This window comes from Homalodisca vitripennis, chromosome X, assembly GCF_021130785.1.
Source record: "Homalodisca vitripennis isolate AUS2020 chromosome X, UT_GWSS_2.1, whole genome shotgun sequence".
Lineage (NCBI taxonomy): Eukaryota > Metazoa > Arthropoda > Insecta > Hemiptera > Cicadellidae > Homalodisca > Homalodisca vitripennis.
In genome coordinates, this window is record NC_060215.1 from 62,090,665 (window position 1) to 62,105,329 (window position 14,665).

General features: G+C 31.5%; 1 protein-coding gene across 1 annotated transcript in view; it reads left to right on the plus strand.

Annotated features, from left to right (window-relative positions):
- LOC124369064 (U-scoloptoxin(01)-Cw1a-like) overlaps window positions 1-13,411 on the plus strand; it is a 33,772-nt gene extending 20,361 nt beyond the window's left edge. Inside the window, exons 2-4 of the mRNA XM_046826776.1 lie at window positions 5,832-5,885; window positions 11,929-12,039; window positions 13,148-13,411. Of these exons, the coding sequence (XP_046682732.1) occupies window positions 5,832-5,885; window positions 11,929-12,039; window positions 13,148-13,327 (345 nt within the window). The 3' untranslated portion in view covers window positions 13,328-13,411. The remainder of the gene's footprint in view (window positions 1-5,831; window positions 5,886-11,928; window positions 12,040-13,147) is intronic.
- Window positions 13,412-14,665: the final 1,254 nt, after the last annotated feature.

The following is a 14,665-nucleotide window of genomic DNA, read 5'->3' on the forward strand; positions in this document are numbered from 1 at the left end:
ATGTAGGTTTGTAGCCACACTCACACAGAGAAGGTCGAATAGGGCAGTGGTGAATAACAAAATGGAAGTGTTTAAACACAAGCTGAGAGGAAGATAAACTACTAAAGGCAGATGGAGAGGAGGTGAGTAACCAAATGGAAAGAGCAGGGTGTGTAACCGATGTCCGATGGGTGAACCAGTTCGTACAGTATTGTCCACATGCGATTATTCCCAACATTGCCCGAGAAAATCTGGTAAATTAATCAAAACAATGGTATCATTGAGGTGAGAACCACATGGCGCAAGTGGGAGCAGAAACTGCGGTATAAGACGCTGGCCGGGCAGGCCTCTTCAGTCTGTGTCAGTGATTCTCATCCTGGATATACATACTATCAAGGTACTTGGATTAATATCCTTTTTATCTGGAATTTTCTAATAAAAATATGTTTATGTTTACAATTATTTATACATACAATTGTATATTTATTACTGTATTAATCATTAATTTCATTAGATATAGATACAGTGTAAAATTCAGTGTCCTACGTTATGGAAGTATTAATAAACAATAATAAAATGAATTAATCTATAGTACATAACACGTTTTAGATACAGAAAACGTAGGTTCGCCTACCTCATCCTATCAATATTCCTTCTTTTGAAGGTTCCGCACATATTTAGGCCCAGACGGTAATAACAGTTTAACCTTTTATCGACCAATCGACGAAAACTGGTAGTTGTTTTGCAAGTAGCAGGTCCAGAAGGAAGTTTTACGTTGGTTACCTACATTATAATCCTGGTGGTCATAGAACATCCTCCTCTCCCCCTGTGTGAAGCGGAGGATTCAGACATGTAAGAGAATATAATTTTACAAATAAAATTATTTTAGTATTTATATTCCTTTTTTATGAAAATACTGTTAATATTTATATTTAGAACACTAAGTTCAAGTAAGACTTTTAACTAGTTACAAGTTAATTCATAACTACTTAAATATCAATATTAATTCCAAATTTGATGTAGATGCATAATATATAAATGTTATCACAGTTATTAACCTACTTTTAACATTTTCTGATTTATATTTATGCAACAAATGCTTTATTTTACTATTTAATAATTTGATTGAATTATCAGCAAAGTAAAAAGTGAAATCTTTTTTGAAGTTTCAAAAATCATAAATACATAGTTTAATGTTCCCTAACACTAAACTTTAATACTGTGGTGTAGAAAACATTGCAGAGCTTCGTAATATTATTGTATGTTTATTTCTCTGTAATAAATAAGTGCCTCAGTTACTTAGACGTTGATAATTGAACTATATAAGTCGAAAAAGGCAATAAAACGAGGTAGTAAAATCAATCTTACCACCTAGCTAAAATCGCTTGATTTGTAAATTTTATAAGTTGCTTTTAAAATTCAGCAATGGCTCTACTAGAAAATATTAAAGTTAATCAAGTTTCTCCTAAATAACATCGAATATATAATTTATTGTTGGCCGATGTTATCGACTTTGATTTCACAAAGAATATAATTTTTCAAATGAAATACCTGCATATCAAATTTTTACATTACATTATGAGTAGCAAGGATTTGTGCGTTACACGTTCAAACAGCTCATTAGTATAATTTATTACTGCAAAATGCACATTTTAAAACCTTTTTCATTTCCAATGAATATTTTGTTTTATTTGAAAACAATTTAAATTATTTCCCGAAATTCCTAATTATTTTCTATATTTTGCAAAATAATAGCTTATTTATTCAAGATACGCCACGAATATCAAAAATAGAGTCATTATAACTGTATAATCGTATTAAGAGTGTAAAAAGTTGTAGTTCATTGAGTCTACTAACTTTTTTATTATTTTTAGTTTATTTTGAGAAATAGATAATTGTTAAGAAACAGTTATAAATCCAAAATGTTACAGCAGTCATGTTTGTATCTCTCAACTTCTACTTTGAAACGTTATCGGTTAAAAGTGAGTAAACTGACAAAAAAATAATAATTCCGGTTTCGTGAAAATATTTTTAAGACTGTAACAACTTTCCACAAGTATTCTATTGGTACCTGCACTATATTTTCACTTGTTCAAAAATTCACGTTTCAATTGTTCTATTTTTAAACTCGTTGCATAGTATATAATGTGTTAATTAAAGTCTAACTATAGTTATGTTTATCCTTGAAAGCGCAATTTTCTGTTACTTCTTATCAACATTAAGAACCCAATAAAGATTTATACAGAATTTGCCAACGATCAGCTTTAAGAATCTCAAAGGATTAATACATTGCAGTTCAATAGAAGGATGACACATTTCGTAAACATGTACGTAAATGGTATTACGAGTATTTAAGTTTTTTAAAACTGTTTATTAAAAATTGAAACCGGTACAATTCTAAGCTGATATTTTGCATTATTTATATAAGGTTTTGCCTTACAATTTTCAAATTAAGAAATAGATTTAAAGTTACACATTGAAAGTAACACAGGTCTACAAATCAGGTTTTCGTGTTTTACCAGTTTCATAATTAACGTTATTTATATTCTTAAATCCAGAGTAATGGTAGTGTTTTTACGGAATTAATGTGTGCATACATAGCCTTACATAGGATTAATTTTGGGAAGATTTAAAGATTTTGTATAATACCATATAATTTGTATGTATTTTATAACTAAGGTGTTCTAGGTCGCAAATATGAAGATTAATTTTTCGCAAACGGCTTAAAAGCTACAACTATTCTAGTTATTAACCATCGCCCATTTCCAATCCGCAGTCAATAATCATTTTTAGCACAATTACAGTTTCAACTAGCTATTGAAGATCATGGAAAAGTAATAACAATTGAATTTAGAATACATGTATTGTATATTATAAACCATTATAGTGAGATTGCTTTCCAAAATTAACCCTTAGAGGGGATAAAGAAATATATTCCTTACAGATAAAGGCGTTATTTTAACATTTCTTTTTAACCATAAGACAACTAAAGAAAATTAAGGATCTGGTGTAATTTTACCCCTATCTAATGTACTCTACCATAAACATTCAAAGAAAACTCTGAAACAATCGTGCAAATGGTATAGTGCAGGTAACAAATAAAAAGTAATATTAAAGCTATAAATCTAATATTTATGTTTAACGTAACAAAAACGAAGAAGACTCGTTATGAATTGTCACGATCTTTTATAAATTACCGTGGCTCCGATGTGTGTTGAGCTTCGCTTGTTCCGTATCTTTCTATGACATAGTTAATATTCTGTACTTCCCTTTATGTGGCAACCATTTCTGATAGATTAAAAATGTATTGTCTTTTCATCACCTCTCCTAGTCATTCATCTGTGGTGCTAAGAACATCACTGAATGAGTAAATAATTCATTATTAGATCCTACTATATTTGCACAGTTTAATTTTTATAAGATGGATTATTTTTTATAAGGTGGAGTCATACTGATCCAAAGATCCAATACCTGCGTATTACCATCTTAAGAATTGTGTGATGTTTTTACTATGTTCAACTAAAAATTAAATAAATATTCATTATTAACACGCTCGTATATGATTGTTAATACGTATTTTTTATATAAATCTTAATATAATCTTATGATTACTATAAATACTAAAAAAAGATAAAGTAGTTAATTTTGTAATTTGATGAATGTCAATTAATAGATATTTCCAACAAGACAACTAATGATTAATGCGTCCTGATGTTATGGTAATATAAATGTCTGAGAGTTTTGTTATTCTTAGAAATAGTATTTCATATAGTCATGGAAATTCATGTTTCAGTAGTAGTAATTTTGTTTACGAATTGGTTCTTTATTGATAAAATGATTTATTCTCTGTAATGCTGACATGTGGAGTGCAGGATGTTATTATACATTTTGGCCCAGATCATCCTGAGATTCATTTGTGAACATCTGCGTTGTTTGATACAACTACGTAATTCTACTGAACCACTATTTATACACTTTCTGAGAAGCTATATACGAAAATCTGTAATAGATGCCAACGGCGGGTTCACACAGGGTCATGAACAGGATGCAAACGCTTTCGTGGAAGACATGCGGGCTTTCGAGTCTACAGTTGAGACGTAACTACAGCACTTGCTGGTCGTAAAGTAATCTCCTGCTGTTCGTTATATAAACTATGGTAGATACGAGAGTTACTCCGAACCTTTAATAAAGGAACAAAGAAATTATTTGAAGCACTTAAAAAACAAACAGTTTTGGTGTATCTGGCTTTGAAAGTAGACAAGGATACAGAATATTTTAGATTCCTGTCTCAGTTCGTGTATGAGTCGGAGATTATTATTTACAAAAATTCAACTTCACGATACAACTTCAGCAAACTGCAGCATCTGGTTACTCGTATTGAGGACAGACATGTTGTATTCTTGTCCAAATAATATGTATCTCTAATAAGACAACTAATAATAAATGTGTACTGATATTATGGCAACATAAATTTCTGAAAGTTTTCCGGGATAAGTCTGACGCGTTCGTACTCACCTGAACCATCCGGGGTTCACCACCACTTGTTCCCAGGACGTGCAAGACCGTCACACAATCTACTTACAGTTAGGGTAGGTAGTGTTTTCATCCAGGTTCACGACCTTGATTTCAGAGTCTTCAGCACAAACAATAGAAAAATTCAATGCTACAATTTTATATTTTAAAAGCTTGAGGGAGGAAATATTTATTTGAAATTGTGAGAGGAGGGCTTTGAAGTATATAAGAGCATAAAAAGAACTGTTCAAACGAGTAAAGAGGTTGACTTATTCAACAAAAATATGTTACATTTAGTATTTCCTAGTTAGGTATCACACAGACTCTTTATTTTGACCTTATTTCTAGGGATTAATCACCTGAACAGTAGAACTAGATTGAATATTTCAATGTTTGCAAAACGTTACATCATCACATACATACAACACAACTGGAGCGACAAATTTAAAAGCTCTGTATTGTAGAGTAAGTAAACTTTATGTGGATTGATAATAATCGATCAAGATATCAAACTAAAAACTTTAAATGGGAGTTTTTGGGTTTAAACATTGAAAATATTGTTGTTTTACTAAATGAGTTAGTGAAAGATGTGTTCAAGAGTCTTTTCGACAGAAATACAGTATTAGTATTTAATACAGAAAGTATCATATTATCAGTAGATAAGGTTAGCTCTATCTCGAAAGTACCTTATTTACATCAATAACTTCAAGTAATATCGTCGTACACAATCACTTGGTGCAGGATTTGTTCCATCTAGACCTCGTGCCTTGGCTTCTTAGATGAATAGTCGCTGGGTTGGCTTCTTAGATGAATAGTCGCTGGGTTTTCCACCACTATATGAATGTTCCTGGCTTTTCCTAAACAGTTATTCTATGCACCCAAACCAAGTGTCTAATTTAGGTGAATTGTTTTACGTAATATACTTGAAGAATGCTATTTTTGCTATCTAAATATAGACCTGTGATATATTCCTTATATTATAGACTTACGTTGTTACAACCAAATGATTTTGATCTATAAATATTAATTTATGCTTATTACAAATTCAAAATCAAATCTAGGATATTATTTTTCGCCATATAAATATAACCTGTTGTGTATATCTTGTGTTATTGACTTAAGTAATGAACATTTTGCATTATAAATATCAATGTAGCCTGCACTTATTAAAAACTCAAAATCAGATACTAAGTAGTGACTATCGTAAATCCATTTACCCAAAACAATGTATGTGCTTACAAATATTCTAACAGCGTGTGTGCCCAGTCTGACTGCTCTGTATGAACTTAGGTCATGAATAGTTTTATTCAGTTAGTTAATGACATGCATGGTGTCTGCAGATGATGTACCTGAGAGTTGCTGTCCTCAGCGGGGTGTGTCTGCTGGTGTATTCGGTGAGTTTCACTCTATAACATAGTTAACCATACTCTCACTGGTACCACAGTCATCAGGCCAGAATAAACGGAGTGCAATCAGGTCCAGTATGTTGTACTTCAGGGATCAATCCTTGAATTTATTCAACAGCATTTTATCAATATTTTTCCTCTATTTCAAGAAAGCAATAACAATGTTATAATGCATCAGCTTTTTGCTGTACTTTTATAGTTTAATGAATCAATAACTAAATCATGGTATGCAATATTTACGCAATACGAGTATTTTAGCTAACATTTGTACTATCCATAGTTATTCCCAATGATTTCATGAACTAGAATATGGTTATTTATAGTTTTGAGCTTCTATCGTTTAACTAATATCTAAAATATCTCTTACGTATGTATTATTTTGCCGATATTACTGCCTCTCCTCTCACAGTAGTATTATCTTGTGAATTCCATAAATCATCATAACTCAATCCCAAATATAGTTTAAATATTCTTTGTCAAGTTTCAAAGAACAAAACAACTAATCTTCTAAATGATGTACTGAGTAATTTAAAATACGTCATTCAAACACATTATACTATTCTAAAACAAGACAGGGAGAGGCTCGCTGGAGTAGAAAAGTGATTTTCTGTAAAAATAAGCTTTAGGACGTTCACAATGAAATGATCCCTATATATTTAGGAGAACATTATGAACGCAAAGTTCATCTATGACACCGTAGTCATTGACTATGCGCCGTGCATTCAGGCACAGGAGGACGGTGAACCCACGAGAAACCCGCCATATAGTGGTTGGCTGCCAGTCCAGTCTTCCATGTACCTGGAGAACTAGTTTTTTGTAAATTTCATCGAAAGTTTAGCATAGAAAAGTATAAGTTTATATTCACTAAAATATTAAGAAATTATGTGTGAGGTAGTCTCGTATTGGGCTGTATTTTTAGTTTTAAAACTTATGTTGTCTTATATGTAATACGGCTAGTGTTCTTTGCTTTTAATATAAACCTTGCACTCGTACTATCTACCCTGATGCACTCAGACAGACTGTCAGTGAGTTGTGCAAAGTAGCTACTTGACCTCAAGCACTGTATACGCGTTAAACTACAACTATTTAGCTGTGTTTCATGATATAGATATGGTAATGTTGCTAAAAAGATTATATAAAAGAATGAGAAAGAAGCCATTAAATAAAAAATAATGAGCGTAACATAGTACAATGTTCCTAAAAGAGAAGAATTAATAAGACACTCAAACAGCGATATCAATTCAGTCGGTTTTAGCATTTTTGGGGTTTTGGGACATGGATTTGGGGTTAAAATATAAAGACAATTTGGATTGTCTGTTTTGGGCTAATTTTCTGTGTACTATCTGTAGAAATCTGTGTTTATATGGTTTTATGGCGTGATTTAAAATTAATTGGTTTGGTTCCTTATCCTCATCCATAATTTAATAAACATCATTAAAAAAACAGTACGAAACCCGTATACGTTTTAAAACCTTTTAACGATTTATGCAGGATACAGATAAACATCATTTTAACATGAATTTGAAAATTGTCTATCATATGATAAATAGTGATAATGCCTATTCATTCAAAGGCATTTTGTACAGGTAAAATTAGTCTGTGGGACTAAAAAATAATATAAATATTATTAAATTATACAAACTACACAATTATATAAGTAAAATTGCTAGTAAAATAACACTTAACCAAAATAATTTTAAATTAGATGACAATTTCTCAATCTTCTTGATAAATATAGGCAATATAACAATCTGGATTAACCCCTCCCCTCAGCCAGCTTTTTTAGCAGTTGTTATCCCAAGGAAAAAGTAATTTATTATAAGTAAAAATTAAAGTAGTTTTTTGAACTAATTTCACACTTTAATTTGATACAAAATAGTTACAAACATAATAATACACTTAAAAACCTTTTAGCCCAGTATCAATATTATGTCCATACTATTATGTTCCCAAGCTAAATAAACTTCAAATATGATCTAACGACCTAATTTTAGTAGAATAAATCGTACAATTTAAATAGCGCCGCTCCGTGATAAGATGCAATGTCTACAGCATAACTATACAGAAATTGCATCTATATTCAGAAGGCATGACAGAAAACTAAATACAGGCGTTGTCAATAGTTTTTAGATGAGTTATTACACATACAAGTGTACTACAAAGTACCTGCTATCAACGAAAAAATGCTATTTTTAAATAATTATAATGCACACTTAAGCGTTGTTGATTGAGTATAGAGGATGGGCCAAAGTTTAACCAACCCCTTTGTGACAAAACATAGAAGAATATTTACATGTCATAGAAACAAACTATAATTCAAACAGCTTGAAAATATTAAATTATACATTTTAATTAAACATTCTGGAGTAGTTTATGGTAAAGCTTACGTTGTTGAAAAAAATTTTCAGCCACACCATATCTGATATTTTGATATACCAACTCCATATTAATAAATTACAATATAGTTACTTATCCTAATGGAGTGTAAAGTTGTTTATTGTTCAGTAAATAACACTTCTTTTGTTCATAAGCTTTGTACCTGTATATACCATCAAACACTGGAGTTATAAAAGTTGGAACTCATACTGTTCCTTGTGGGGTTGAACTAGGATATTTACATTTAATTGTGTGAAACATCCTGGTTTGTTTAAACGTTGTTCCATTTAAATAAAACTCCTTTCAAACGACTGAATTTTATAAAACTTATATTGGAAGTCTTCATTTTGCAAATACAAATAAGAATAATATGAAAATAAACACAACTCCGCTATTTAAATGTGTATAAGAACGTTCGAGATGAACTAAATATGAAAAAAAATCAAAATATTATTAAAAATATTATTATGTTGAGGAGAATTAGTTTTACAATTTATTAGAAAAGTTAAAGCTGTTTCAAGATGAGTGCCGATGTATACAACCTTGAATTTTACAATTATTATATATTTTTATATTATTATCTTTCATTATTTTTTTTTTAGAAAAACCTAACGATCTACGGCTAGTTTTGTTTATATTTATTATTATATAGTTATTGTTATATTGGAGAAATATAAAATATTATCCTTACGCAGAATTCTAAGTTTGCGCTTTGTTTTATTTTAAACGATACGTATTTTATGTAAACGATTACTTGAATTGTTTCATTTCATTTCCAAGACAAATTATTTTGATAGCAGCATTACAATGATTTCATTATACTATCTTACATTAAACATACCGCGATATTTAAAATTAAATAAAGTAACTGATTGAATTAGAATACGTTCTTATTCTTCTTAAATGTTACTAAGCGATAAGTAACAAACTACTAAGACTGGCGCAGGGAAAGGGCATTTAGTGCTAATTTTGCAAGTTCAAATAAAGAATTATGAAGGAAACAGAATTTTCCGGACATTTGACATCATTCAGTGATAGAAAAGTCACACAAAAATGATTGTTTTGTGTCAGTGAACTATGGCAAATGTCCGGAAAAATTCTGTTTCTACACAATCCTTCCATCGTCAAAAACAAACTTCAAACAAAGGATTATACAAATTTTGAAGGATAAAATAAAGAATTCTACATTTAGTTATATGTCTTCCTTTCCACCACAAAATGCCTTGATCTTCAATACAATCTTGCAGTATCTGGCTAGCAACTGCGAAGAAAATTGAGGAGTTGGAATAGTTGAGGAGTTGAGGGCGGTGTATTATACACATTCTTCCAAAAAACATAAAGCCTCTATATAATTAAGAGTCATATATGATATGAGACCATAACACTACACAATTTCAGCCTGAACACTTGTTTAGGATAAATTGTTTATGTACTATAGGGCTTTAATTTTAATAATATTCATTATTTTAATGTTTAATACTTTGACATGCGTATAACAAAAAAAATCCTTTTTTACATTTTTGTTTGTTTTACAGTGAAATTGACGATGCTTTTATGCTGCAAGTACCAAGTTATTGTGTACACAATTTTACTAGTAAATAGATTGAAATTTGTGTCTTCATCATTAGTTTTCATTATAAAATTATAAATGATCTCAAATTAAAAATATTAATTGCAACAAGTATGTATAAATCAGCCAAAATAGTTTACACGAACGCTTAGCAAATAAAAATTACTTAAAAATGAATTATTATTAAGTACTATTATTTCACTAACGATGTTTTCCTAAAGACATATGTTTGCATGCTTTGAAAGTAGCAGTTACAGTAAAATTGTAACCTTTTCTGTTGGTAACACTACTTCATTTGTTATGGCTCCTACTTTCCTAAAATACTTTTTGAGTAAGACCTTTCGTAACTCCACATCTCACGGGTTTTGCTTAAATCGTGATGAATCATCCTCTAGAGTAAGTGACGAAATAATGGTATAACAATTGGTTGTTCACTATGGTGTGTTGGCGATTTCAAGAAGCTATAATTAATCGTGTGGAATAAATAGTTATTGCAAACGATTATTATAAATCTACGTGATAAAAGCTGTTAAATTATAAACATCAGATTAGAACACGCGAAATAATTATGATTCTGGAGAATTTTGTAAAAATTATTTAAGTACTTCCATTTTGACTACACAATTGGAAATAAAGCAGGGTATAGGCAGTAATCAGCAGAATTCTCACCATCAGAGATACAATAGGGACCAAGGCCGGACCTGGGAAAGGTCCGTGGGACATCGGCTCTGTCCACGTTGCAATCACTTGGGCTGAGGTGGGTTTCTTTTCCCAGATACGGCTTAGATTACAAGAAACTTTATGAAGTAATTGGACAGAGTTGGAAGAACATCAGCCTCGAATATACGAGCGGAATAAATCAATAAAATAATTAGTCTCGTTAATATTTTTCTTAGTAACTATGTTATTTGATTTAAGAATACAAGTATGTTCTGTAAATTATTGCTTAACGATAATGAACAAATGCTACACGAATAAGTTCTGTGATACACGAATGTTAATCATGTACTTTATGCAACATATAATACAACCGAACATCGAAGAATTCGACAGAACGTACGAAACGAGGCGTTTAAAGTTTGCTATCCTTTACCTTTAGACCGAAAAATCAATAGAGTTTCCTTGGACCAAAGGGAACCTATACTCCGAGTTTCCAATTTCTATGACTTTTCTATCGAGAGTTATTGCATATACGAACATACGGTAATAACTTTAACATAACTTGAAGAAAGACCGGTCGGGCGTTAATAAAATGGAATTAATTACAGCACTATAACTTTAAGTTATAATATAGATTCAACCAGAAACAAATATTTATGTACAAATTGTTGTAAACATCAACTTTTTTATTCAATCCAATAATGACCTTGATATCTCAGAGCAATGTTGGGAGTATGTTTATAATTCTGGATGTGCGAAAGTACGTAGTTTGTAATTTATTAGACGATTCGTGTGTGTGTGTTAATTTTATAATATTACAGACAACTTTTGAGTTTCTAACTGTGAAAGTGAAACCACGCCACAAAAGATCTATGATACAAAATAAGCTGAAAATCTGTAGCTAAAAGTATCATTGGGAACATTTTATTAGAATACTTAAAATTTGTCCTTGTACGGACATACATTGGTATTTGCAGTAACAAATAGTTATGAATCTAGGATCTCGATCCTAATCTGATGAGAAAGTGGGGATCTAATCCCTATTCTTCCTTAGTTATTAATTACACTACTAGATGAAATAATTTCATAAGATTAACACAAATAACGGGGTTTATCCAAAATCTTTAGTTTGGGGAAGAAAACTTATTGGTCTTCCAGTCAGAGAAGTCTCTGATCTCATGCAAACCCTGAGAACGATTCTGTATACCCAACACACCAGGCAGGCACATCGGCACATCTATCATAATAAAATCGATGTTTCAGCAAGTGAAAACGCCTGAGTACCCGTCCTACAACGAGGTCCCTCGTGGCCTCAGCTTCTCTTGCAGTCAGAGAAGTCTCTGATCCCATGCAAACCCTGAGAACGATTCTGTATACCCAACACACCAGGCAGGCACATCTATCATAATAAAATCGATGTTTCAGCAAGTGAACACGCCTGAGTACCCGTCCTACAACGAGATACCTCGTGGCCTCAGCTTCTCTTGCAGTCAGAGAGGTCCAGGATACTATGCTGACCCCGAGGCCCAATGTCAGGTACTCATTGTCATCAATTACCCAGTGTATGAGTAAGTCTAATTTTCACAGTAATAAGAAATTGAATCCTTCCGGTGAGGCCTTATAATAGCGACGGTGAGCCGATACATCAATGTTGTTAATCTATTTAGTATGAAGATCGTGTTTATATATACATACATATTCTAATTTCAGTTAGTGCGATCAGTCATTTGATATGCTGGTTCTATATGTTAATTGAGAATTAGTTTCAAAAACTTAAGGGAATAGGTTGATTGTATTTTTATAATGTAAACTTGCAACCTATTTTCTAAACTATTAGATAAATATAAAAAATATTTCCCTTTGATAAGGCGGTTGATTATATACAGTATAACGAATTAATTTTAAATGAAATCAAAATTCAAACACATACTACTGAATATATGTTTAAAAATATATATTGTTCTTGTATAATAGATATATTTTAATTTTTTATTAATAACTTAAAACTTTGAACTTTAGCAGTATGCTAACAGAAGGAAACAAATTTTAAATCGGCAAATATATCTTACCAGATAGTTAATAAAATGTATCCTTTGTTTACAAAACTAACTGTGCGGAAAAGCAAAGAAACCTAACAAAATATTCAATTTTATACAGTTCTCAAATCTTTAATTGCAACCTGATGCAGATACTGGATTTTTAGAGGTTCTCTCTTTTTCATAGCTTAAATGTCTTCTAGCCTCCTTTTTGCAATCGTTCCCTTCTGCCTGCATTCCTTAAGTAATTTTTCTAGAGTCTAATCTGCTTTGTAAATGTATAGTTCATCAAGCACTTACTCTGATTCAATGGAGGTTGCTTCATAGTTGAATTACCAGCATTTGTAGAATTAAAGATCTGGTTAAAGGCCTTGAACGGTTGAAGGAGAGCCAGTATACTTCATGGAAGCTGAGACCAGAAGACATTACTTACTAACTCAGTTCGGTTCTGAAACCCACCATGAAGTATTGTTTCAAAAGATCAGGGCTAGACAGACCTTAGAAATAATGTTTATTGGTCTTTTATAAATGATTTTGCATACTGTATACAATCTAGGTATCTAAGAAAAGTCGTGTATGAGCTTATTATATGTTATGTTGCGGTGTAGGTGTGGCACTGGTGCCTGCCCTCAGGCCAACAATACAGTTTCCTTTGTCCGAATGGCACGGTGTTCAATCAGCTGTACCGCGTCTGCGACTGGTTCTTCAACGTTGATTGCCCAGCCTCCCAAAACTTCTACAATGTCAACGACGATCTCTACAAAGACAGTAAAGGCAACCCGATTTGAGATATAATTCCCTTTTTGTTATAAGAGTTTCCAATTTTTTGTACATTTTTACTTGTAATTTATTTAAATGTGTATCAATAAATACTGAAAAAGTTTCACTACGTTATTAACCATTCATTACAACCTGTACATTAGCTCCAAGTTGTACTCACAAGTCTTGATGTCATTGTAAAAAGTGAAAAATATTTTGAAAAATATTCCATCATTTATACAGTTTTTAGGGCTTAGAGCTCAATAAAAGGGGATCTCTTACACCATGGTAATGAATTATGTACACTTACCATGATAAACTGCTCAGAGAGTATCGTTAAAAGTTAACGCGTTAAAATGCTTTTTGTAATATTTTTGTACTGAACTTTTGATAAATTAACAGCATTTACAGTTTAATAATAGTTTATAACGAAAAGCAATGCGTGACATATCAGTTAAGAGGAATGGAGTTGCAACTTTATAAACTGTATACCTGGCGCTGATAGTATGTAATAAAAACTCCAAGTAATTATAGTTTGTTCCTGAAGGAATGAACTGTTATCTTGTTACGTAAGAGTAGTGTCGTAATCATGGGCACCGTTGCCGCTAGTTTCGTCAGGTGAATGCTTTACATTCTAATCACTGACTCCCTTTAATCAGCACGTCCTTATAAGTCTAGCTGTCCTCTTGAGCTCTGATCTGGCCAAAAGAACAATTAGTCTCTTAAGTGCGCTTCACATTTCCGCAAGAGTGATTGATGGTACTATATCATCAAACAGTCCTAGTTGTAATTGTGAAGTGGAGTATCTTTAGGCCTACATTTCTTTACAAACATCTACTTCACCACATAATTGTATAGCATTGTTCGTAAGTACTTGGTAAATAATTATAATTATGGAAACACCTTTTATCTTTCAATCGGAACTATAGCACTCTTAGCATAAATAGTTGGTAAATAATAATAGTAATTTTGGAAATACAATTTATCTTTCATTCGTAACTTATGCTATAGATTAGTTAGCATAAGTAGGTAAAACATAATAATAATAATAGAAGCACAACTTATACTACGGATTTACTTAAAAGCATTAACGTATACATACGTAACATATTCCTTATGTCGCATCGTGTAATTCTGTAGAAGCTGATTCAATTCTCACTAGTTATTACGTTACATACAGTACATGCTATTAAATTAATTGCATGTCTACAAGTACAAGTTCAATTTATTTCCACGATTTTCAAAGTTGTACATTTAGAAAATAGATGAATTATATATTAAATATCCACATTTTAAGTTTATCGTTCCAAAATTTGTATGTATTAAAATGAATCCGTTTTGAACACACAAATTATTGGATACCGAAA